The sequence below is a fragment of the Procambarus clarkii genome, chromosome 6 (assembly GCF_040958095.1).
Source record: "Procambarus clarkii isolate CNS0578487 chromosome 6, FALCON_Pclarkii_2.0, whole genome shotgun sequence".
NCBI lineage: Eukaryota > Metazoa > Arthropoda > Malacostraca > Decapoda > Cambaridae > Procambarus > Procambarus clarkii.
The window spans coordinates 33569936-33597867 of record NC_091155.1 but is presented as its reverse complement, the minus strand read 5'-3'; the positions used below and the strand labels follow the sequence as shown (position 1 = coordinate 33597867).

Genomic DNA, 27932 nt, shown 5'->3' with positions numbered 1-27932 from the left:
TGAAGAGCTTTATTGTCTATACCTGTACATCTTCTGAGGGAATTTATTCTGCATTTTCTGAGATACACACCTGGGCTGATTCGCCACACCCGGGCTGATTCGACACACCCGGGCTGACTCAACACACCCGGGCTGATTCGTCACACCCGGGCTGATTCGACACACCCGGGCTGATTCGACACATTCTGGCACGCATTCAACTACTCCAGTTTCCATCTAAAACTCCACATAATTGTTGTAGATTTCTGGGATAATTGATATATAAGCAGATTGTCTTTTAAAATATTTGCAAAATATAAAATTAAGCATGATTCACCATGAATAACATTACAAGCGTCAATGGCTCTTTCATGTTTTTAAACAAATAAACTAATAAAATATTTACTTATATTCATTATGAATAAGATAAGGTCGGTTATTTGCAAATGAAATAACCAACATCGACAAGTTCAGCACACGTGAGAAAAATAACTATATGAAAAATCAGAAAATATATAGAAATGGTGAAATTAGCTGACACAGCTGAATTTACAATGATTCTCATCACGTACTTCCATTTCTAATCACCAAAATCGAGTAAAATAGTATTAATTGAACTATTCTAAATTGCTATGTCATATATGTGAGTCCTGGATGCTACTGGAAACTTGAGGCTCACGGCTGATCTGTAGCAACAGCTCTGCTGTGGTGAGAGTCCTTTACTAACGGCAGTGGAAGGATGTCAACTTCTGGGCTTATAGTATCCCTATGTAAGATCTTTGGAGAAGGACGTTTCTGGAGGGCTGCAGCTAAGGTGCTCCGAGCTGCCAGGGCAGGAAAGGAGTAGAGGGTATTGAAGGCCATGAAGCCCTGAGGTTGAATCAGTGGGGGTGTGGAGGTATCTTCCACTCTCTGTTGGTTCTGCTGCTCCATCACCAAGCCTTTAGTCAGACTCAGAAGGCTGGAGGAGACTTGCCACGATGCGTCACTATTTGGGAGGGGACTATTGCTGTTACTGTTTCCCGTCTTGGTAATACTACTGCTTGTTTTCCCCCTAAGAAGAGCATCTAAAACACTGCCTTGGTAGGGGGGAGTGACTGAGGGCTCCTGGGCCTGGGAGATGGGCCCTGGTGATGTGCAAGGCTCATTACTGCGTGGAGAAAGAGAACTAACACTCCCGTGGTTCTTAACAGCTGCCTCTTGGAACCGCCGAATCATCTGAGATGCATAAAAGGGATCTTGTTGGTAGCTAGAGAGGAAGGGAGAAACCATGGAGGCTCCATTCCATAGACTGAATGGATTAGCTAGAATTGGAGCAGATGATAAGGGAGATGGAGTAACCGAAGTAGAGGAAAGGGGAGTGGATGAAAGGGGCGGGTAATTTGGAAAGGCTGCCGTTTCTAAGTCAACTCGAGGCCTTTTCATAACAGGTCGAACTGTCACGTTCTCTTCACTTTTGGAACTTTCATCTCCTGTTAGGTCTATAGTTGAGGTCGTGTCTGCTTGGTTCCTGACTATATCAGTCGAGGACTTCGAAGTGTCTCCTGGACTTCTTAGAGCATCTGAAGAGTTTACAGGATTTTCTTTCTTGATTTTATCGAGTGGGGAGGAGCAGCCAGAGGATGAAATGGTCTCCTTTTTATTCTTCCCACGGGTGAGGTGCCTTTCTTTGACTTTGTATTCGAGAGTCGAGTGAGGAACCCCATAGAAGCTCCCAGCTCGATGGACACTCATCTCACCGCTCTGCACGGCCTGCACCGCCTTCAGGAGATTATCCCGGTCATAATTTCTGTACTTTCCTCGTTTGGGTCTTGAACCCTTACCCCCTGATGGTGAAGATGTGGCGGAGCCTTTCTTGGTCGGGTCCCGTTTCTCACCATTAAGCTTACTATGCGCGTCCCCAGTCGAAGAGTAAGACAAGGAGGACTGTTGTAACTTTCCGCTTGCCGTATCCTTACCAAGTGGCAGCTCGCATCCCAGTTTTTGCCCAATCATTTGAGCAATCATCTCTTTTAGGTTTGGACTGGGTAGAGAGATCAGTGGCTGACTAGAATGGTTGGAGTCTGAGGCTGTGGGCTCAGAGTCTCCCTTAACAAGGCCATTACACGCGGGGGAGTAGGACGGTACAGTGAGATCGCAATTGTCACCCTTCAAGCCATTTGCAGCGTGAATGTCGACCGAGCCATTTAATCTGGACTTACTTCTTTGTAGTTCTTCGTTGTACCGTTCTTCAACTACCTTCTTTATAAAGTCACTTAACTGAGGATAAAAAGAAATGCTACTAAAAATATCTGTTGACACTTCTTTGTTGTCTTTGTTAAGGGCAAGTTTAGGAATGTTCTCCAACAAGTACTTAAGGGCCGACTCAACTACTCTCTTGTTGTCACTGCTGCCAAGGCCTTTCCGACTCATTTCTTCCAGTTTCTCCGCCATCTTGTTCTTAAGTAACGTTCTAAAGCACTCTGACGATGTGCTTATTTCATTGTCAAGGCTGCCCCCACTTTCACTCACGCCATTGTGGCACTCTGCGAACGGCTTGGTGTCCGACAGCAGAGTGGAATTAGTCTGTTCTGCCAGTTTTTTATTCCGCTCACGTTCCATTGCTAATTTGTAAACCTGCAAATGCAAAAAAATTGTATTCTGTATCGTAAATTGAAATTACCTCAATACAGTAAATATAAGCTAACAATATTGAATCATTTCTTAACTCTTAAATAAATATTCAGTTGTGGAATGCAACAGTAAATTGATTTAGGAAATGAACTGAAAAAGGCGTTGAGTATAACCTTATTCCTGAGCGTGGAACGGGGGATACCGTAGATAACAGCCGCCCTTCTTGTCCCCAACTTTCCACTCTGGATGTCCCTCAGTGCTGCTTGTAATTCCTCCTCTGTGTAGGACCTTTTGCTCATGTCTCCTCGCCTCCGACCTCTGCCGAAATAAACATTGATTAATGTTTAGAAAGTTAAAACAAATTATAAATAAATAAATAAGTGTATATTTAGGTAAGGTACATACATACAAGAGATTTTACAAAGATTGATGGATTTATAGATAGAGCTAGTACATACAATGCCTAAAGCCACTATTACACAAAGCGTTTCGGGCAGGTAAAACATTAATGACTAAAGCTTAATACTAATTGGGTATAAAGAATAAAATGTGTTGAGAACAAATAAAAATAAAGATAAAAGAGGGGGGAACATGGTTGTTCTTTTATAGTAAAGTACTGATAGTGGAAAATTAAGTCCAAGTTCTTAATTCATGATAAAGGCCACAAAATCTAACTTTCAGTGCAATGAATACAATTAATTTTCTCAGCGAAACAGTTGCTTCTTTAGGCATGGATCTGATTTTCCTCCAGATTAGTGCTATGCAATCAGAGGCAGATCGCCATTCAGAACCGGCACAGCAGATTCTTTGCTGGGTCATAACGGTGCCAGAGAAGACACCGAACAACACTGAATTCAGACCAGAATGACCATTAAAAGGTTCATTTAACTACACCTCAGAGCACAACTTTCCATCAGAGGAACCATCAATGTGTTCCTGCTAGATGGCCTGCCAGACCACACCACAACTCACCACCAATAAAGGACGCACCACGAACATCAAACTGAACCAGTCCCAAGAGCTCTGAACTCACCTGTATCCTGACTCAGCCCACCGCATAATTTGCCTGATATCAACCACCGATAAATATACAGGTAAAACAACAACCTAGTCGCATTACACTCCAAGCACTCATTAATTCAAAGCTCATTAACCCGCATGTAAATTACCGCCAAATTACGTCGTTGGTAAACTTAGAGGATGTAAAGTGTAGGCTACTGGCTGATGTACTTGGCGGCACTCAGGTCTGAGTTTACGAATACTGGGAATCACAATAATGGGATACATTTTTAGGACAATAATTGGAACAAAACGGGGATCGAACCAGCGTCCTGGGTATCCCCAGACACGCACTCCGCATGCCCTGCTCTCATGATGTCCTTAGAAGCATTCAAACAATGCATTAACATAAAATAAGTCATTAGTGTGAGAAATTGTTCTCAGCAAGCATTCACAATGTAGGATTGATAACAGGATAATATTCTCCACACATTGAGTAATAAACCCCATCAATCCGATGGAGCTGGAAATACTGCAACTGGGAAAAAGCCTCAGATATAATGGGGGGTGAACCTATAATTAGCCACCTGTTTTCTTTCCTCTTCAAGTCCATTATAGATGGTGTCATTCAGGTAACTATGGACACAGAACAACTGCTGAATATTCTAACTAGTCTCACATATGTCGTGAACAGTTTAAGTACTTATCTGTCAATGTACAGTAAAGCGAATCCGAATTGGCAGATTACAATCAAGAGTCGCCTCTAAATCTCTCTCTCTCTTTCCGCTTCCTGGGATCCCACCCGGAGAGCGGAAGCAATCAATCAGTAATCGGGAAATGATTATGAGAGGACCAGACAAGTAATCCAAGAGAAGGTCCCAAGACACTTCGTGTCAAGCATTGGAGGCACAGCCTGGAAGTCCACCTCGAGCACCGGGAGGAGCGGTGAATGACCAGTGGCCAAGGAAATGTCTTCCTAAGAGCCAGTGGACACACCAAGCAAGAAAGAATATCACGGAAGCTGAGGCTACTGACCCTTGGCAGAATCCCGAGTTGGCAGCCTAGTCCCAACAGCTCTGTACTCTACTGTACCCTAGAGCTCTGAACTCTACTGTATCCAAGAGCTCTGTACCAACATACACACTGAGTCACTTATCAACAACCTCTATTAAAAGTTGGTGGTAAGTGATAAATCAAATTACTATCTCTCAGAATTTTGTATGAAGCAAGAAATTTGGTACGTGTGTCTGAAGCATTTTTTTTCGTATTTCACAATATTTGTGTGTTTTTCTAATGGAGAAGTCTGCAGGCCAGACGGGAAATATACTTCTCATACGCTCGATGGGAAGAAATGCACATCTAAAATGATGCTAGTATATCATCCATTAAATGATATCTTAAGCTTTTGCCTTAAAAATTCATTTTTGATTTTACTAAATCAACTAAACTGTTTTTTTCTTTGGTTATGATCACTTAATTCACCCTCAAGTGCAGCTTTTTATTTTTGTTCACCTTCATGTTGTTCTTTGTTAAAAATGTTGACCTTAATATTTTTGTTTATTACCCATATCATGGCTTTTTCTTTCTATTTCCAATTTACAGTCCAGGGGTCAGATTCACGAAGCAGTTACGCAAGTACTAACGAACGTGTACATCTTTCCTCAATCTTTGACGGCTTTGTTTACAATTATTAAACAGTTTACAAGCATGCAAACTTGCCAATCAACTGTTGTTATTGTTATAAACAGCCTCCTGGTGCTTCGGAGCTCATTAACTGTTTAATAATTGTAAACAAAGCCGCCAAAGATTGAGAAAAGATGGACAGGGGCCAGATTCACGAAGCAGTTACGCAAGTACCTACGAACGTGTACATCTTTCCTCAATCTTTGACGGCTTTGTTTACATTTATTAAACAGTTTACAAGCATGCAAACTTGCCAACCAACTGTTGTTATTGTTATAAACAGCCTCCTGGTGCTTCGGAGCTCATTAACTGTTTAATAATTGTAAACAAAGCCGCCAAAGATTGAGAAAAGATGGACAGGGGCCAGATTCACGAAGCAGTTACGCAAGTACCTACGAACGTGCACATCTTTCCTCAATCTTTGATGGCTTTGGTTACATTTATTAAACAGTTTACAAGCATGAAAACTTGCCAATCAACTGTTGTTATTATTATAAACAGCCTCCTGGTGCTTCGGAGCTCATTAACTGTTTAATAATTGTAAACAAAGCCGCCAAAGATTGAGAAAAGATGGACAGGTTCGCAAGTGCTTGCGTAACTGCTTTCTGAATCTGGCCCCAGAAGGCAATGCCTTCCAAATTATGGCCCGCGTCTGGGAGTACTCCGGACGCTGGTTCGATTCTCATTCCGTTCCAGAGATTTCCACACTTCTTCACGTAAGTAAATGGTAGTTAGATGTTTTTTCAGCTACTCGGAACACAAAGTTCCAAGTAGCACAGGCAATGGTGAGCCCGTAAGGTAGTTAGTAGTAGTGTTAAATAAATGATGGTGAAGGCTGTGGAAGAGGCTAGACTCAAGGTAAGTTATTTCTACTAGTTACTAAGTGTCCGAAATCGATAAATAATTGGCATTGATAATCTAACTTAAAGTTATGTGAATGGCATTGGCACAGTTATGGGACAACAAGTGGGTACAATGTGCAAAAAATAATGCTAATACAAATAAATTAATATATATATATATAAACATACATATTTACAAAAAAATATTCAAACCACAAGATATACTACTAAGTCTATAGTGGTCGCAAGTTCAATTGTTTCAAGCTCAATAGTCACAAGTCCAACATGAAGCAAACTATTAAATAAGATCTCTAAATGTTGAATAGTGAACAAACTAAAGGAATTATATATGCAGCTGTAAACGAGTTTTTATCATGGTTATTGAACTCTTTCTGAAGCAATTGAGCATAAATAGCATTTCTGCCAATCATTTGAAGACTTGCAAAATAAAGGGACGATCTTTGCCATCTGCAGTATGTAATATGCATTAACTTGCCACAGGAATAAATATACGTATAAGCTGAATATATTTTGAGATGTAAAATGTTCAAACTTATTATATAATTCATATATATTGGAGAAGTAAGCTTTTTCATAACTTACCTTTGTACTATAATTTGTATCGGGCCAATACACATATACCTAAAATTATTTGGTGTATACTGGCAGCAGGTTTTCTTTCAAACATGTCTCATTGAATATGACCGCATATTCTGTATTTACTATCTTCTGATTTAGGGCTTCTATCCCTCTAACTATTTTCTTAGCATCAGGGCTTAGCTGAAAGAGGAGTTCTCTAAAACTCGTTTTCGTAATTTCAAGGTGAAGAAAAGAAGTGAATTACTATAGAATGTATTACACTTATTTATACAATTTGCACAACGTTGTGCAAATTGTATAATACATTCTATAGTAATTCACTTCTTTTCATCACCTTGAAATTACGAAAACGAGTTTTGGGGAACTCCTCTTTCAGCTAAGCCCTGATGCTAAGAAAATAGTTAGAGGGATAGAAGCCCTAAATCAGAAGATAGTAAATACAGAATATGCGGTCATATTCAATGAGACATGTCTAAAATTATTTGTCAATGTCTTTCCGTAACAACGAAAATTTTTATAAATTAGTTTATCTTGGCCGTGTTACGTTACATATCATTAATGATACACTTAAAGGCAATAATCGTATTGCATCGAGAGTAATTAGTTACCCGCGTACTCTAACACCAGGCAAAATACCTCATGTGTTAAATACTGTGAAACCTTTACCTGGTTGACGTAATTTTGGCATCGACTGGGGTGAGGGGCTTGACAGTGTCATAATGGAAGAGCGGGCTGTTGGCGGTAGTGGTGTGAGCGAGGGTGCCTAATTCAGGCTTGATACTTGACAGGTGAGACTTGGCACTAAGATCCAAAGGCTGCTGCTCCTTATCTTCCAGACTCATCTCAGACTGCTCCTGTTGCGCCTGGTATAAAAAAAACATGTCACCAATCAATCAAATTAAACTCTCCAAGTTTTCCTTCACGATCGGCTCAATAAAGAACCTCTCTCGTCAGTATTACTGATAAGACACTAAATTGACTGACACTAAGATTGCACAGGGTTAATACCAAGAAAATCTCTGGGTACCATCTCTCATAATTCATCAGGTGGAATCAATCATATTGCGCAAAAGCTGCATTTGAAGCCTCTTAACTCTTGACAAATAACTTAGCCAGAGGGTAAGACTTAGAGGGGTCACAGTGCAAACCTTTAGAGTAATGTTATACGACGTAATCAGAAAATCTAATTCAGATGAAGGACATTATTCTAACATGAAGCCTAGCCTGTAATCGCGCTACGTGAAAAATAATACAGCCTATCACTGTAACTGGGACATATTTAAAACAATCCTGTGGTATAATATTTAGTTTTAATTATTTGATTTTATACCCAACTTGCAATATGGATCACTTTGCAAAATTTATCGACAGATTAAATTGACATTTATGCAATACGAACTTGGAGGTTTATGTTTCATCACAACCTTTAACGCTCTCCATGGAGATAGAGGGCACAAAAACACATCTTTTTTTGCTTTCCAACATGCCTTTGATATTGCTAACAAGGAAGTTACCTTGTATGAATTGGCTAGAATGGATATATATACGTGGACAATAGTTACAATGGGTAGGAGGTTATCTCACCAACCGGAAGTCCTCTCAACACTGTTCCAAGGCTACAAAAGTGAAACTAATGCAACTTGGCATCCCACAAGGAGGAATATAGCCCACTTGGTTCAATGTACTAAGCATTGACTTACTCAAAATCAATCCGAACATGTGCTAAAAACACACACATAGAGAGACAGAGAAGGGATGTGTTGCTGAAATATGTTGGGACCGTCCATTTATACTCGTTATTTCATGGCACTTTTCTTGGATTTATTTTTGGTAGAATGATGCCAGGTCGACCAAAATAACGGGTAGACCCGAGTACTGGTCGAGTGCGTAATATATACACAGGCTACGTGTCCCTCGTCACAATGAAGTATTACTTATAATACGAAATTAAACCAGAAATTGTCATTAAAAACTTAAGACCAAAGAAGCCTTTGTAACGGTAAGGAAGTATCTCATGGACACTTTAAAAGTCAAGACACATTAAGTCTTACTAATATAGACTTTGCAAGAATGTAAGAGCATTAATGTTATCAACTCTCACAAACAAAATTTACCTTCTTGTATACAAATAAATAATAAAATAAATAAATATTCGAAGCTTCTAAAAATAAAAAAGTGACAAGAAATAACTTCAATAAAGATAAATAATTAAAGCAAAATCACAATATTTCAATAAAACGAAGGAAAATGTACACACACTTAGATGTCACATCTTCCTGTATTCACCTAGTTGTGCTTGCGTGGGTTGAGCTCTGCTCCTCGGCCCGCCTCTCAACTGTCAACCAATCAACTGTTATTAACTACTAAAAAATGTTTTCACACACACACACACACACACATACATGGGGGGGCTGGGTAGCCGAGTGGACAGCGTTCTAGACCCGTGGACCTAGGGTCCTGGTTCGATCCCCGGTGATGGCAGAAACATATGGGCAGAGGTTCTTTCACCTTGATGCCCTTGTTACCTAGCAGTAAATAGGTACCTGGGAGTTAGTCAGCAATCACGGGCTGCTTCCTGGGTGTGTGTGTGTATGGAGGAAAAAAAATAGTAGTTAGTAACAGTTGAAAGGCGGGCCGAAAGAGCAAAGCTCAACCCCCGCAAGCACAAATAGCTGAATACAAATAGGTGAATACACACTCAAGAAGCAGCCCGTAACAGTTGTCTAACTCCCAGGTACCTATTTACTGCTAGGTAACAGGGGCATGAGAGAAAGAAACTCTGCCCATTTGTTTCTGCCATCACCCGGAATCGAACCCGGACCCTAAGATAACGAGCCCAGAGCGCTCTCTACTCAGCTATCAGGCCCCTGTAGTGATATAAAAAACTGAAATGGCAACAAAAATATGACCAAAACCTATTACAACTGACACCAATTAAAGAAAACTAAGCTTAAGGGGAAACACAGGGAAAATATACGTAGAAGTAAATATCAATTTCCTCGAATTTCTCTTGAGTTTTCGTCGAATTGTCGTGAGTAATCTGTCTGGTATCACTCTTGTTGGGGTCTCTCTCTCGTTCTTGACGTCAGTACAGGAAGAAGTGGCATCCAAGTGTGTCTAGCTTTTCCTTCAATTTTTACTGGAATCTTGTGATTTATTGTTAGAGAAATTAATTTATTATTTAAGTTTTTTGTTTATCTTATTTGTTTATTTGTAAAAGCTTCGTATCGTTATTAGGACTTGATGGATCTTAACTTTTTAAAGTGTCTTCATGACATTCGTTACTATTGTAAAGACTTCTTTAGCCTAAAATTTATTTATGGCAATTTCTGTTTTTTTTTCTGTATATAGATACTGCTATAATTTCGTTTTATATTCACTAACAAATTTTGTTATTAAAAATATTTGATCTCTGTGTTTTGTCGATGATGATGAAGACTTCTTTGGACTTTAAAGAAGTCTTTAAGACTTTAGTGTTGCATCAAAACGTTGAAATAAAAGGATTCAACTTCTCAAGATATTGCTCCTGCTCATACGCCTACATAAGAGATAAATCTTTCTACAAGCAGCACAGTTCACTACGGGCTCACCATAGCCCGTGCTACTTGGAACTTTTGTTCCAAGTTCCAATATATATATATATATATATATATATATATATATATATATATATATATATATATATGTATATATATATACGTATATATATATATATATATAACTTTAGAACACTTTCCCACCAGGAGACTCGAACCCTAGCCAGCACAGAAGCCTTCCAGCAACTGGCATAACAGGTACGCCTTAACCCGCTCCACCACCCGCTCAGACATATATATATATATATTATATATATATATATATATATATATATATATATATATATATATATATATATATATATATATATATAATATTGCCGAAGTCATGCTTAAGAATCGTGGAACATGTTGAAAAACACTAATTTGAAGTCAGTTTTTTTTATTTTAGTGATAAAAATGATTCAAGACGAAATTTTAAGTAATCCATAGAAACAATTGACTCCTTGTAAATCGTAAAGCAACTAATGTTTAATGGAATAATTTTCACAAGCGAGGATCTATAGACAACTTAGAATGGTGACTGAGAAAGTTTATATTATAATTTAAACTCGAAAAACGGTGTAATTTAAACCAGAAAATGTTACCATTGACGAATATCAACATTTGTGGTTTTGTCTCTAATATGAACATTACATTAAAGAGCTAACTGTCATAGCTCTAACTGCCATTACAGAGCTAACATATGGCTGCCAATTGGCCTCTAGTGAAAACTTTTGGCTGAGGCTATATCATGCTCACGCAAAGGCCCCATAGAGCCCGTTGTTTGTGATGTGTGTCTATGTATTAACACGATGTACTGAACGGGGTGAGAATAGCTTGAGCTACCTCATCCCTTTGTGTGTATTTTACCTCAATAAACTTATTTCAATTTCATAGAGGCCGGGTGCTGACCTGATGGACTCTGGCGAGTTGATGGAGATGGGAGGACAGAATCCAGGGAAGAAGATGTGGGGGAAGATTGGCCGTATAGAGGTCCAGGGGCAGCCGGGGCCCCACATCACCCCCCAAGACACCCAGGGACCCGATGCCCCGTCCCACACCCCCGAGGTAGGGCCGAGCGATGAAACCCCCAGAGATGGACGACGAGGTGGGGGCGGACGGAGAACGAGGGGTGGACAGGTCTAGGGTGGCTTCCGTCACCTCCTCTGTAGCATCGTGGTGATGGGTGCTGGGCGTGAGATCCTCCAGCATGGCGGGGGACGCCGATCTTCTCCTGGGGGAGTCTTGCGGCCCAGTCTTGGCAGTGTCGGACTCAGTGGAAGCTTCCGCCTGTAAACACATCGTGAATCAGATCTGCTGCCATATTATGTACTCAGTAACATCATATTTTACCAACAATTTCTCTCGATAAACAAAGTAACTTTAAGATTAATTATACCCAAAATCTGCCAATAGCAGAAACATTCATAATAAAGTAGTGATAAAAATAATTTACATATAATTTGTAGATTGTAAGATCATGCATCAGACCGGCTCCATATTTTGTACACAGTAACATTATATCTTACTGATAATTTCTCTCAGTAAACAAAGCAACTAAGATTAATTATACCCAAAATCTGACGATAGCTAAAACATTCATAATAGTAATAAAGATAACTTACATATAATTTGTAGATTGTAAGTTTTTAAGTATAAGATATACAAGTATGGCAGAGTGAACTTTAAGCCTTAAGGTATGACTAAATTATTTAATTCATCGAAATTACTTCTTAAAAAGACTGTTCTCTCGTCTCCTCGTGATACTCCAAATCGACTCCAGCGACTTCGACAAGCCTAATGACGCGACGGGGAATCGAACTCAGACCCTGCAAGACGCAAGGCTATCGATGTTCCGATCACTCCAAGTAAATGTAGAATAATATATATCTGGAAAGACGCAATGATTCTGCATGGGAAAATAAGCATTAGGCGCTTATCATGTCTGTTGGTTTCATGACTAATGGTTACAATTTGCTTCGTTCTCTGCTCACAATCGGGGATCCCGGGTTCGACAGAAATGGTTGGGTTCGTTTCTCTTCATCTAATGCCTCTGTTTACCTAGCAGTAAATGATTACCCCGAGAGTTAGGCTGCTGTTGTGGCCGTGCATATTATATATATATATATATATATATATATATATATATATATATATATATATATATATATATATATATATATATATATATATATTATACTTTGGTAGCAGTCTTTCTTGTAAACATGTGTTGTTAAATATGACTGAAAAAGTGAGATTAACAATTCTAACACGAATTTTCTCAATATTTCTTATGTTTCTTTTTACTGTCGATGGTAATTGAAAAATCAATTCTTCAGACCGAGGGAAACAAGGTGAGACAATGTTGTCCAGATCCACATTGATCCATCCAGATCTAGAAGGTGAAGGGACGACGACGTTTCGGTCCGTCCTGGACCATTCTCAAGTCGATTGTGCCACGAGCCACATACCTCAGCCACGTTACTGTGACCCATCATCTGCAAGCTGAGACAACAGGGGCCCAAGCTTAAACGTACCAGGGAAGAGGTGCGTTCGACGCCCTGGCAGACAAAGCAGGAAGCGACGGGGTCCCAGTCCTGAGGATGGTCGCGTTCAGACGGCACCAGGACATTAGAGGGGCTTGCAGGATCCGGATAGAGGTCTGACCGCACCTTTAGCCAGGCTGACTCACCCATCAGCTCCTCTAGGACGCGTTCTAAACCTGTGGGAGACAAGGTAATGGGTCAGTGAGACGCAATGGACAGGGGAAAAACAATGTTGTGGTGGGGAGTTTGTGTTGCATTAACTACTTCTTCCTCCCTCCTCATCCCTCAGTTTCAGGCCATAGTTTAGCACTGCAGATCACCCAAGATATCAAACAGCTTTTCTTGTGGAGGGTGCTGCGAGGTTCCTGAATTATCTTAAATGTCGTTTTCTTGTTTCCAGTTTCTTTAAGGAAAGCAACTTCAATTCGTTGGGATTTTTTGACGAAGGAATTCGTCTAGTGAATGAGTGAGTCAGTCAGTCAGTCAGTCAGTCAGTCAGTCAGTCAGTCAGTCAGTCAGTCAGTCAGTCAGTCAGTCAGTCAGTCAGTCAGTCAGTCAGCCAGTCAGCCAGTCAGCCAGTCAGCCAGCCAGCCAGCCAGCCCCTTAAGTACTAACGACTGCCTCTAATGACCACTCCGAGACCTTGGCATAAGGTAACAAGCAGAGTCCAATAAACAAGATCTTGGACACTATTCCCCATCAACGTAAACGACTTAACTACATCGTTAGAGACTTGTAAGTCAATGATTATGGACGATGCAAAAATGAGAAGAGGCGAAACAGATGAAGATTTCAACTAGTATACTAAACAAAATTATATATTTGGTTGGGAGTTTGATTCAATAAAGTGCCACAGGAATTAAATACCGTTAAGTGTAAGGTTACTCTCTCTCCGTCACCTTCCCCCTCTCAATCTCCCTCCCTCCCTCTCCCCCTCCCTCTCTCTCCCCCTCCCTCTCTCTTCCCCCCTCTCTCTTCCCCCCTCTCTCTCCCCCTTCCTCTCTCTCTCCCTCCCTTCCTCTCTCTCTCTCTCCCTCCCTTCCTCTCTCTCTCCCTCCCCCCCTCTCTCTCTCCCTCCCCCCCCCCTCTCTCTCTCTCTCTCTCTCTCTCTCTCTCTCTCTCTCACTCTCCGCGTATCTCATGACCCTCGCTGCACCACAACCCCCCCCCCCGGAGCATCTTGTTCACTGCAGTGTAATCCCGTGATCTCTCTCACACGACTCCTGTGATCTCTCACTACCCCTAAGTGCTTCCTAAAACCTCTCATACTTGTTTACATGAGGTACAGGTGTGTAGGGGGTCGAGGGACAGGTGTGGGGGTCGGGGACAGGTGTGGGGGGTCGGGGAACAGGTGTGGGGGGTCGGGGACAGGTGTGAGGGGTCGGGGGACAGGTGTGAGGGGTCGGGGGACAGGTATGGGGGGTCGGGGAACAGGTGTGGGGGGTCGGGGTACAGGTGTGGGGGGTCGGGGTACAGGTGTGGGGGGTCGGGGTACAGGTGTGGGGGGTCGGGGGACAGGTGTGGGGGGTCGGGGGACAGGTGTGGGGGGTCGGGGGACAGGTGTGGGGGGTCGGGGGACAGGTGTAGGGGGTCGGGGGACAGGTGTAGGGGGTCGGGGGACAGGTGTGGGGGTCGGGGACAGGTGTGGGGGTCGGGGGACAGGTGTGAGGGGTCGGGGAACAGGTGTGGGGGGTCGGGGAACAGGTGTGGGGGGTCGGGGACAGGTGTGAGGGGTCGGGGTACAGGTGTGTGGGGTCGGGGACAGTTGTGGGGGGCCAGGTACAGGTGTGAGGGGTAGAGGAACAGATGTGGGGGGGTCAGGGAACAGGTGTAGGTTATCGGGGGACAGATGTGAGGGGCCAGGTACAGGTGTGGGGGGGTCGGGGGACAGGTGTGGGGGGGGGGGTCGAGGACAGGTGTAGGTTGTCGGCGTACAGATGTGGGGGGTCGGGGACAGATGTGGGGGGTCGGGGACAGGTGTGGGGGGTCAGGAACAGGTGTAGGTTATCGGGGGACAGGTGTGAGGGCCAGGTACAGGTGTGAGGGGTCGGGGAACAGGTGTGTGAGACAGGTGTGGGGGGGGGGAGAGACAGAGGGGATCGCCTGGGGGGCAGAGAGAGAGAGGCAGTGGTTGCTACGGCAATGATGGCTGTCAATACTACACATCCTGGGGGGCAATCCCCCCCCCCCATTAACCCCCCCTCTCCCCCTCACGCCCCCCCTCCCCACCTGCCCTTTTTTACCTTTTTTCAAGTCCCTCTCACACTTCCCTCGACACCCCCCCCCTCTCTCACCCACCTATATATAGACCAGCCACCTACACCCACCATCACCACCTACACCCACCATCACCACCTACACCCACCATCACCCACCTACACCCACCATCACCACCTACACCCACCATCACCACCTACACCCACCATCACCCACCTACACCCCCTCAGAAACACAGGAAAGGTTGCCCACTCACAACACCACATTAACTACCGCCCGGAAGAAATCTTCAAGAAGCCGCTGAAGGAGAGGACAGATTCACGAAGCAGTTACGCAAGCACTTACAAACCTGGGGCCAGATTCACGAAGCAGTTACGCAAGCACTTACGAACCTGGGGCCAGATTCACGAAGCAGTTACGCAAGCACTTACAAACCTGGGGCCAGATTCACGAAGCAGTTACGCAAGCACTTACGAACCTGGGGCCAGATTCACGAAGCAGTTACGCAAGCACTTACGAACCTGGGGCCAGATTCACGAAGCAGTTACGCAAGCACTTACGAACCTGTGCATCTTTTCTCAATCTTTGGCGGCTTTGTTTCCAATTATTAAACAGTTAATGAGCTCCGAAGCACCAGGAGGCTGTTTATAACAATAACAACAGCTGATTGGCAAGTTTTCATGCTTGTAAACTGCTTAATAAATGTAACCAAAGACGTCAAAGATTGAGTAAAGATATACACGTTCGTAAGTGCTTGCGTAACAGCTTCGTAGCTTCGTAAATCTGACCCCAGGTTCGTAAGTGCTTGCGTAACTGCTTCGTGAATCTGGCCCTCCTGTGGTCCTCGCGGCCGAGCAGACAGTGCTCGGGGATCACAGCCCAGCGGGCCCGGGTTCGATTCTTCGGTCGACGTAGAAACAAATGGGTAAAGTTTCTTTTTACCTGATGCTACTGTCCACCTTTCAGTAAATAGGTACCTGGGAGTTAGACAGCTGCTACGGGCTGTTTCCTGGGCTGTGTGTGTGTGTTCATTTTACACAACCAATGGTTAGAGAGGCGGGGTCCAAGAGCTAACAGTTCAATCCAGCAGGCACACACATAGTAAATACTGAAGAACTATTTGAAAAGACAATTAATCACCGAATCAGCTCATTCATTTTTTTTTATTATTTTTTATGCCACTAAATGGCATCAATTATATTCAACTCATCTATTTCCTGTATCTCATACATGCTACATACATACACACACACACACGGGCTGAGAGGTATGAGTTACGAGGAGAGACTACAGGAATTAAACCTCACTTCGCTGGAAGACAGAAGAGTTAGGGGGGATATGATCACCACGTACAAGATTTTCAGAGAAATTGATAGGGTAGATAAAGACAGTCTATTTAACACAAGGGGCACACGCACAAGGGGACACAGGTGGAAACTGAGTGCCCAAATGAGCCACAGAGATATTAGAAAGAACTTTTTTAGTGTCAGAGTGGTTGACAAATGGAATGCATTAGGAAGTGATGTGGTGGAGGCTGACTCCATACACAGTTTCAAGTGTAGATATGATAGAGCCCAATAGGCTCAGTAACCTGTACACCTGTTGATTGACGGTTGAGAGGCGGGACCAAAGAGCCAGAGCTCAACCCCCGCAAACACAACTAGGTGAGTACACACACACACACAGTTTAGGAGCCTGGTAGCCTGGTGGATAGCGCGCAGGACTCGTAATTCTGTGACGCGGGTTTGATTCCCGCACCAGGCAGAAACAAATGGCCAAAGTTTCTTTCATCCTGAATGCCCCCGTTACCTAGCAGTAAATAGGTACCTGGGTGTTAGTCAGCTGTCACGGGCTGCTTCCTGGGGGGTAGAGGCCTGGTCGAGGACCGGGCCGCGGGGACACTAAAGCCCCGAAATCATCTCAAGATAACCTTAAGATACCCTTAATTCTCCCTTCATGCACTCCAACCTCACTATTCCTGCCCCCCCCAACCATTCCACCCCACAACCGACCCCCTATCACTCGCCCCCCCCCCCCAGGAGCGACTACCTGGAACAAGCAAAGCAGAACCATTCAGCTTTCTTCCAAATTAAGACAGAAACAAGTGCCAGAGAGGCGAGTGCCAGGGTCGCGAGAGCGAGGGAGAGTGGCCCTTAAGTCCGGTGATCATAAGGGCGAGAGTCGGGCTGGTAAATGGGAATTAGGAAGGGTCGTTCTTGCCCCCCCCCCCCCCCGTGGCCCTGGCTACCTGATGCCGAGTCGTTGCCCGGGCGACGAGTGATGCTGGGTCCTCACTCCCTCATGCTGGGTCCTCACTCCCTCGTGCTGGGTCCTCACTCATGCTGGGTCCTCACTCCCTCATGCTGGGTCCTCACTCCCTCATGCTGGGTCCTCACTCCCTCATGCTGGGTCCTCACTCCCTCATGCTGGGTCCTCACTCCCTCATGCTGGGTCCTCACTCCCTCATGCTGGGTCCTCACTCCCTCATGCTGGATCCTCACTCCCTCATGCTGGATCCTCACTCCCTCATGCTGGATCCTCACTCCCTCATGCTGGATCCTCACTCCCTCATGCTGGGTCCTCACTCCCTCATGCTGGGTCCTCACTCCCTCATGCTGGGTCCTCACTCCCTCATGCTGGGTCCTCACTCCCTCATGCTGGGTCCTCACTCCCTCATGCTGGGTCCTCACTCCCTCATGCTGGGTCCTCACTCCCTCATGCTGGGTCCTCACTCCCTCATGCTGGGTCCTCACTCCCTGGGCCTCTACACGAGTCCTCTAGAGTAGGGGGGGGGGGGCACACATACAGCTTACCATCCCCTGGCTACACCCGGGGTAAGCCAGCGCCGGAAACCGCGCCCTCTCACTCTCCATTCACGTCAGAACTTTTTTTTAATCCTAGGCGCTCGAACGAAGGTCGTAGCGGAAGTCAATCCCGGTCTTACGGCAACGTGTTCGAGTGACATGTGAAGCCCGGGAAGACGCCCAACAGCTTCTGACGCCGAAGCCAGCGCCGAACGCGCCATTTTCAGCCCTAAAATCTAACCGGAAAATGTTGCAAATCAATCACTCAACTTTGTTGCTGGTTGATGGGTCCGCCAGGCTTATCTGTTGGTCCTGGTAGTGAGTTGAGGTTCAGCTATTGGGTCCCGCCTCTCAACTGTCAATCATCTGGTTGTGCAGGTTTCTGAACCTGTTTGGGTTATTTGAACCCTCCAGCCGGCCCCTACAGGCAGAACAAGATCCAAATCTCCTGCCAGCGTGAATATTGACCCAGGAGTCTGAGCCTTAGCGTTGTATTACCTGTTGGATGCTCTCCCCTCACCTGCTGGACCCTCCCCTCACATGGAGGTAACCGGGGGAGGGAAGGTGAGGGGAAAGGGAAGGTAGGCAAAGAGGGGAAGACCTACACACACACACTCTCCCCATCTCATCACCGCGGTGACAACTGCCTTGTCGGATAATTTAACTTTACCTAACAACAAGGTAGTTTGGACCATCAGTAATCCCCCCTTTTCTCCCTCTCCACACCCTCCCCCTTCCCACTCAATCCTCTCCCTCTCATTCAACCCTCCCTCTCTCCCTCCCATTCAACCCTCCCTCTCAACCATTCTCAGCACCCTCATTATTGAAAATTTATAAGACTTAATACCTGAAAAACCACTCCGAGATAAGTCGCCCCACTGCCACAGCTCGGGGCCCAGGAGCTAGGATCTACTCGATAGAACCCAAACCCTAAAATACATAATTCCTAGATGAAATACTGACCCAGAACCCCCTTGAAACCTAATAATAATGAAATCACATTATCTTGAGATGATTTCGGGGCTTTAGTGTCCCCGTGGCCCAGTCCTCGACCAGGCCTCCACCCCCAGGAAGCAGCCCGTGACAGCTGACTAACACCCAGGTACCTATTTTACTGTTAGGTAACAGGGGCATAGGGTGAAAGAAACTCTGCCCATTGTTTCTCGCCGGCGCCTGGGATCAAACCCGGGACCACAGGATCACAAGTCCAGCGTGATCTCCGCTCGACCGACCGGCTTCCTCTTCCTAATACGATGCAACACTTGAAGTCAATTCTATTTGCTAATGACATAATCTTCATTTTCACCCATGCTAACCCACTTATTCTAAATGACACAGTGGATATTGTACTAAATTAAGTCTATTTCTGGTTAACTACTAACAGACTTGTCCTTAACATTGCTAAGATGTTTTACATATTGTTTGATAACTAGTCAACAATCAAATTAATCTAAGAATTAACAATACCCAAATTATGAGCAGATTAGAGAGGAAGTTCCTTTGTGTTTACGTTGATAAACTAAATTGCCATATACAACAGATAACAAAAATAATTTTAAAAGGTGTATGCATTCTCTTCAAAGTCAGACACTATGTACCTCGCCTCAGTAACTCATTTATTCACTCATTATCCATTTCTCACCTATGGTATCTGAACCTGGGAATCACTCACCCTTTACCTCCGACCCATAATTACTCAACAAAACTCATCAGTTAGAACAATGACAAATTCCTGTCTCAGACACCACTCTGCTCCTATATTAAAATCTTTGAACATGTTAAATATCAAAGCTCTGCTCATACTCTCAAGCTTTTTCTATATCTATACAACTATGAACTGAAATGCCAATCCAGACCTTAAGCGCTTCCTAGAACGCTGTAATAGAACTCTCGGTCAGCTGTCACGGGCTGCTTCCTGGGGGTGGAGGCCTGGTCGAGGACCGGGCCGCGGGTGTGGGAAATTTTACCCACTATATCAATATTATCATCTAAGAAATGTATTATTTATATATCATATGTATATCATATCAAAATTATATCAGAATCACAATAGAGTCATTATACATCTTGATCCTAGATGACAAATGTCTATGATCACGTACACCATAGGGGCCCTATAGGTGCCTACATGACTTTGTGCATGATCTCTCAAGGATCCAGAAGCTTCTAGAAGGATTTCTTAATTAAAAAACTTTTGGAACATTAATTGATTTCCGGTAGGGATTATAAATCGAATCCTTAATAAGAATCAGTGGTACTATCAAGTACTACTTATAATTTTTAAATCCTATATCTAATTATATTATAATCACATCTTATCTCAATCATACGTCTAGACAGTATAAATAATCAATCAATATTCATTGAAAGCTACCTCCTCTCAAGGGAGAGGGAGGGGCATCTCGGGAACAAAAAGCGGCCACCACACCCCGCGGCACTACGTGTTTGTTGACAACACAGTGAACTAGTGTGAGGGTACCTTAGCGAACATTACATAGCTCAGGACACCTTATTGAATTATCTTTATCACCAGTGAACACTCTCTAGAACTGGGGGAGTACCTGGACAATATCTACAAGGAAAATTCCTAGAACCTTTATATAAAATAAGAGTGTATTGTGGAGCACACAGTGACACTGCCACCACCTCCATTATCATCCTGCTGCAACCGCAGTTAAATAAGAATCACGTAGCAATGCTACAATAACAATCTACAACAAAGTTGTTATATAAAATATCGTGCCTAAACTCGCGACAAGAGAGTTATCAAGTCTGGCACACTGTCAGACAGGCACTCTGGCATTCAGAGAAGTATATTGAAGGTTATTTTAGTATATTAATTGGCCAATTGTATGCTTGTATGACTTTAATATCCTATAAGTCTGTCTGTCAGTTATAAAGCGAGGCAACACCTCATATTTCAGTAAATTTATTAATATTGTAGTGCAGCAGTTGAATCTTTATCCAAGCACTAAACCTCATGAGAGTCCATTGTGTAAGAAAAGATTCAGTCACAATAAATAAACAAGACCTCATGAGCGTCCATGGTGTGGGAAAAGATTCAGTCAGGCTGACTGTACCTCATCATATAAAGTGAATATAAATCCATCTGCATTTATACTTGAATATATAAATTAAGTTAACAATTGCTTGCTTAGTTATTTTTTAAGTTATCATATAAGTTCATTTAATTGAATATAATTTTAGTACTTAGACTACATTTAAGGTCATTTATCATACTTATACAATTTAAATTGTTGTTTATAGTATAAGAATATATTGGCTGTTAATAGTTATGGTGCTAGGCTAGACTATGTATGTTTAAATCTCTGAATTAAACAAAGCCAGTGTTCAGTCATTGAACTGAATTTATTAAATCTTATCCTTGTATAAAATACAAGCTGAAGTGAGAATCCCTGTCTGCAGGTAGACTGGAACTTCTATAAACTAATTCATTCACCCCACCTGTCCCTTACAGCCCACAATCTGTCATTAGGAAAAGAGGAGCTAGGATTTACGACCCTAGCTAGAAATTTTAGTTGAATTAATGGACCAACCTCTCACAAGTCAAGCCTGGTCCCGGGCCGGGCTTTGGGGGTAATAGAACTCCCAGAACCCTATCAAGTAGGTATCCAGCAGGTGCTTTAAATTGCAGACAGTAATTTTTAATTTAGTTCAGTACAAGTCCCTGGTAGTACTCCTCTCATATCAATCCCGGCAGGTTTTTCCCACAGCGGGGACACTAAGCCCCGAAATCATCTCAAGAAGATCACCACACGAAAAATAAATATACCTTTGATATTCCTTGAGTGAGACTCAAGGCAGAAATAAAATGCAAATCAAGGGGACCCAGATTGTGAAATGAACTCCAAATATAATTAAAAGTTATGTCTCCCAACCAATTTAAAAGAGACTAAGAAATATATAATATGTAATTATTATCATATGACTAATTTTCCCTTTTAATATGTTTTTGTGTTTGTCTTAAAATTGAATGAACTGTCATGTAATTCGGTCATTAAGTGTCATCTAATTATTGCATTTAATTTATTAAATGGTTTACTCGTGTCCCTTTTGGATCTTTGTTTATTTTTAAGTGTTTGCTCCATTAACATAATTATTCTGTTACAAACCGTTATGTTCCACAGGTTTCTCGAAATTAATCTTTAGTATTACCATGATTTTTTTTTATATAAATAAACTACTGTACTATTGTTAGAATTACTGACTACATAATGTAATAATCTACGCCTCTCATCCTTAAGTATCCTTTTATTGTATTAATTTGCTTTATTATTATATTTTTGAATTTTTTCAATTTTAATAACTTAGTTTTATTTTAGTATTGTTGACCCCTTTGTACCTTGAAATAATTTTGATCTAAAATCAAAATTTGCCCCAAAACGCCCTGCCTTATAAATTAAGTCACTTTTCGCTCATATGTACTACAGCCAAATATCGACGTAAATAAAAATGGAAATTTATTTTCCAATTAAATTCTGGATTTTTTTTTTTTAAACAGGAAGTTAAAGTTAAGGGCAGGAAGGTTTCCTATGGCCTCAAAACTTCACGAAAACCGTTAATGGAAATTTTCCTCTCCAAACCTAACCTAACAGCCTAAGCCAGAGGACCCAAAACAGAAAACGGGACAGTAAGTAATTTTCGCGAGCCGATTTCATTTTGAATTACGTCGATTTTTAGCCTGAGTGACGCATACGTGCGAAAAGCGACGTAATTGGTAAGAGAACGAGTTGATTAGTCTAACTCCTGTCCTCACAATTATACATTATTCTTACATTCTTTGTACACACATTCTTTAGAATAAAAATTATTATAAAATATCTATAAAATATATATAATAAAATAAAGAGCCTTAAAGAGAATATCAAATTATGTGTGAAAGCATCGGTATGTGAGAGATTCATACACAGTATTCATCTCAGGGAGCTGGTCGGCCGAGTGGACAGCACGCTGGACTTGTGATCCTGTGGTCCCGGGCACCGGCGAGAAACAATGGGCAGAGTTTCTTTCACCCTATGCCCCTGTCACCTAGCAGTAAATAGGTACCTGGGTGTTAGTCAGCTGTCACGGGCTGCTTCCTGGGGGGTGGAGGCCTGGTCGAGGACCGGGCCGCGGGGACACTAAAGCCCCGAAATCATCTCAAGATAACCTCAAGATAGAGCTATAGATGAACAAATCCACAAGGGCCGTGACGAGGATTCGAACCTGCGTCCGAGAGCATCCCAGACGTCTATATCTTTAATGTATGTGCTGTCCTACACAGTTTACCAGTGTTATTTCCTTGGGTTTACTGCATACCTGGAACATACCTGGAGAGGGTTTCGAGAGGTCTTCTACTCCCCCGAACCCGGCCTGAGGCCAGGCTGTGATAACTTGGTCCAACAGGCTGTTGCTTGGAGCGGCCCGCAGGCCCATATATCCACTACAGCCTGGTTGGTCCGGCATTTCTTGCAAGAACTTATCTAAGTGCCTCTTGAATACATCCACCTTTGTTCCAGCAATATTTCTAATGCTTGTTGGGAGGTTGTTGAACAGCTGTGGACCTCTGATGTTCAGTGTTCTCTGATTGTGCCTATGGCACCTCTGCTCTTCACTGGACCTCTGATGTTCAGTGTTCTCTGATTGTGCCTAAGGGAGCCGGTCGGCCGAGCGGACAGCACGCTGGACTTGTGATCCTGTGGTCCTGGGTTCGATCCCAGGCGCCGGCGAGAAACAATGGGCAGAGTTTCTTTCACCCTATGCCCCTGTTACCTAGCAGTAAAATAGGTACCTGGGTGTTAGTCAGCTGTCACGGGCTGCTTCCTGGGGGTGGAGGCCTGGTCGAGGACCGGGCCGCGGGGACAATAAAAGCCCGAAATCATCTCAAGATAACCTCAAGATATGGCACCTCTGCTCTTCACTGGACCTCTGATGTTCAGTGTTCTCTGATTGTACCTATGGCACCTCTGCTCTTCACTGGTTCTATTCTGCATTTCCTTCCGTATCTTTCGCTCCAGTATGGTGTTATTCTACTGTGTAAATTAGGGACCTGGCCCTCCAGTATCTTCCATATATATATTATTTAACACCTCTCTCGTCTCCTTTCCAAAGAGTCCACTAATATTTTGAGAGCTTTGAGACGGTCTCAATAATTTAGATGTTTTACCGTGTCTATGCGTGCCCAATATGTTCTCTGTATTCAGAGATCTCTCCCGCTCTGAAGGTGGAAGTGAGTACTGAGCAGTACTCAAGACGGGACAGCACCAGTGATTTAAATAGTATTAACATTACTGTTGGGTCTCTGGATGTGAACGTTCTCATAATCCATCCTATCATTGTCCTGGCCGCCGCCGCCGCCGCTATATTTGCTCGGTTATGTTCACTAAATGTCAGGTGTCCTGTACCCTGTGTCCTGTACCCTATGTCCTGTACCCTGTGTCCTGTACCCTGTGTCCTGTATCCTGTGTTTCGTTTAACTTCTTCGTTTCCACCATACTTCAGTACCTTAAACTTGTCACAGTTAAACATGTTATTTTCAGTTGCCCAATCGAAGATTGTATTAATATCTGTCTATAGTCTTTCAGTGTCTTCTATAGTGACAATTTTCATGCTGATTTTTGTATCATCTGCAAAGGATGACACGAAGCTGTGACTAAGTGGTTTTTGTCTATATCAGAGATGAGAATGAGAAATAGCAGCAGTGTCAGGACTGTGCCCCGGGGTACAGAGCAGCGGTACAAGGACTGTGCCCTGGGGTACAGAGCAGTGGTGCAAAGACTGTGCCCTGGGGTACAGAGCAGCGGTACAAGGACTGTGCCCTGGGGTACAGAGCAGTGGTGCAAAGACTGTGCCCTGGGGTACAGAGCAGTGGTGCCAGGACTGTGCCCTGGGGTACAGAGCAGTGGTGCCAGGACTGTGCCCTGGGGTACAGAGCAGTGGTGTAAGGACTGTTACTACATCTGTGTTTCAACATGTACCCAGGTCCTTGCGGCCGAGCGGTCAATGTTCTGGAGTCGTAATTCTTAGGGGCCCCGGGTTTGATTCCCGGCAGAGGCAGAGTACAATGAGGTGTTGAAGGGTAACAATGAGTTACAACTAAGACATAGCGGAACCACTAATCCCAAAACACTCTTCAAAACAGACCAACAAAATCATACAACGCTCTCATACATCATACAACTCTCTCATACATCATACAACTCTCTCATACATCATACAACTCTCTCATACATCATACAACTCTCCCATACATCATACAACTCTCTCATACATCATACAACTCTCTCATACATCATTATACAACTCTCTCATACATCATACAGCATCATACAACTCTCATACATCACACAACTCTCTCATATATCATACAGCATGATACAACTCTCTCCTACATCATACAGCATGATACAACTCTCTCATACAACATACAACTCTCTCATACATCATACAGCATCATACAACACAAGATTATCTCATGTAGGTTATGCCAAAAAATAGTGTACACAAAAAAATTGATATTCCGTTGGCTTGAACTAGACAAAAAATGCGCACAATGTACATTTTTAATGACAGAAAAATACTGGTGCCCTCAGGCGTCTAAACTCCAGCTGACACTCACTCGGGTTTTTATAAAAAAAAAAAATTAATTAAGCAACAATCAAATTTTGAAAAATTAAAAAACGGGAAAGTGTTGAAATACAGAGACAGTCACACGGGTGACTGTTGTATTTGTGCTATCACCCCCCCCCCCGCCCCCTCTTTCCCACTCTTTTTATTTCCTTTTTTACTACCTGTTGTTGGTTCCGGGGATAAGCGACCCCGCGGACCGGTTTCCAGGCCGGCCTCACACTCGTGGGGTATAGGGTTCGAAACCTATACATCCCGGGTGAATAGAGTGTATATTTCCACGGAATTGTGGATGCTAGTTTAGATGGTTGGTTGTCTGGTCAACCAGGCTGTTGCAGGCAGCTTCTCGCAGCCTGTCGCGAGAGTCACAGCCTGGTTGATCAGGTATCCTTTGGAGGTGTTTGTCAAGTTCTCTCTCTTGAACACTGTGAGGGGTCTGCCAGTTATGTCCCTTATGTGTAGTGGAAGCGTGTTGAACAGTCTCGGGCCTCTGATGTTGATAGTTCTCTCTTGAACACTGTGAGGGGTCGGCCAGTTATGTCCCTTATGTGTAGTGGAAGTGTGTTGAACAGTCTCGGGCCTCTGATGTTGATAGTTCTCTCTTGAACACTGTGAGGGGTCGGTCAGTTATGTCCCTTATGTGTAGTGGAAGCGTGTTGAACAGTCTCGGGCCTCTGATGTTGATAGTTCTCTCTCAGAGTACCTGTTGCACCTCTGCTCTTCAACGGGGGTATTCTGCACATCCTGCCATGTCTTCTGGTCTCACGTGGTGTTATTTCTGTGTGCAGGTTTGGCACCAGCCACTCTAATATTTTTTCACATGTAGATTATTATACATCTGTCGAACTCTCATTGTGAACGTGTTGATGCATGTACGTGAACGCATCAGCCCACAAGGAGAACGCCCTGAACGTACCTGGTATTCCAGTACAACACGAGTGGATCCACCAGGCTGTGTCTGCTACCCGGTACAGTGAGCGTTACAGCCATCACATAAGCCGGGGTTAATACGGACGGCTGTATCCCCCCCCCCCCACCCCAGCCACTCCTCTTACACATTACATAAACATTTTGTAATTTGTATCTTTCTCGTTTAATATTTCAGTCTCCAGCGCCTCGGAGTACAGCACACACAACTGGCTGAAATAAGTATTTGAATCGTTACAGATATTGAGTCTAAGCTGAGTACAGTAGTGTGTGTGTGTGTGTGTATACTCACCTAGTTGTGCTTGCGGGGGTTGAGCTCTGGCTCTTTGGTCCCGCCTCTCAACTGTCAATCAACTGTGTGTGTGTGTGTGTGTGTGTGTGTGTGTGTGTGTGTGTGTGTGTGTGTGTACTCACCTAGTTGTGCTTGCGGGGGTTGAGCTCTGGCTCTTTGGTCCCGCCTCTCAACTGTCAGTCAACTGTGTGTGTGTGTGTGTGTGTGTGTGTGTGTGTGTGTGTGTGTGTGTGTGTGTGTATGTGTGTGGCAGCACCCAACTACAGTGTGTGAACCATCCCCCCCCATCCCCCCTTGGTGTCCAGATCCACCTGACTGTTGGTGCTGATTACCTATTAACAAAAATGCAGCCTATTTTCCAATTTGGCTGTCCAGCAGCGCGAGAGAACACCGTCTTACCAACACACAGTGATGGTTAAAGAAGGACTTAACTCCACGCCAAAATAGAAATTGCCACAGACCAAAAATGCAGTTTAAACCACAGGAAAACCCAACAGAAACCCTCCACTAATATGAAAGAATTAATGATCCAGGACGGACCGAAACGTCGTCGTCCCTTCACTTTCTAGTGTGTGGTCTGGTCAACATATATATATCAATGTTTCAAGAAATATTTAGCGTGATGTAGATGAACTTCTTCCTGGGAAGATAGGTGGGTTACTTGTTCTTTCATGAAGATAATACATTACTGAAGGAATGACTATCCTCTCTACCCCTATCAACTGTATCCATTAGATTGGTCCTATGAACTTGAGGAAGAAGAATATATAGGACTTGTAAATCTATTAACAAAATATTCAGAGTTTGGAGCAAACTTATAAACCTAAAACCTGACTTATATTCCTTTACTGCAATATATCGTATTTATATATAATTTATATCTTTTTGTATATTTTGTATATATTTATATCGTATAGGGCGGCCTCCTGGAGTACTAGAAGACCTAGAGATCTGCACTAACTCCACCAGCTCCATAACAAAGCCTCCACTTACGGGCTCACCATAGCCCGTGCTACTTGGAACCTTTTTGTTCAAAGTAACTAAATGTAAAACATCATTTAGTCCCATCACCATTTCAAGCCACGTAGGTTCGAAACGTTGCGTAAACTTATAATTAATTAGTGTAATACATTCTACAGTTAATTATTCATTTAGTTTAGCTCGAACAAAGATGACATTTGGATAAATCCTCTGGCAATTAAACCAAGATACAAGAACACTCGTCA

At 43.3% G+C, this 27932-nt stretch overlaps 1 protein-coding gene across 4 annotated transcripts in view; it reads right to left on the bottom strand.

Annotated features, from left to right (window-relative positions):
* Positions 1–267: 267 nt before the first annotated feature.
* Eip93F (Ecdysone-induced protein 93F) overlaps positions 268–27932 on the bottom strand; it is a 440165-nt gene continuing 412500 nt past the window's right edge. For all 4 annotated transcript variants that reach the window (XM_045735941.2, XM_045735942.2, XM_069308191.1 and 1 more), the window contains exons 2-6: positions 12832–13016; positions 11207–11584; positions 7383–7579; positions 2766–2910; positions 268–2595 (exon numbers count right to left, since the gene is read on the bottom strand). In XM_045735941.2, the coding sequence (XP_045591897.1) occupies positions 655–2595; positions 2766–2910; positions 7383–7579; positions 11207–11584; positions 12832–13016 (2846 nt within the window). In that variant the 3' untranslated portion in view covers positions 268–654. The remainder of the gene's footprint in view (positions 2596–2765; positions 2911–7382; positions 7580–11206; positions 11585–12831; positions 13017–27932) is intronic.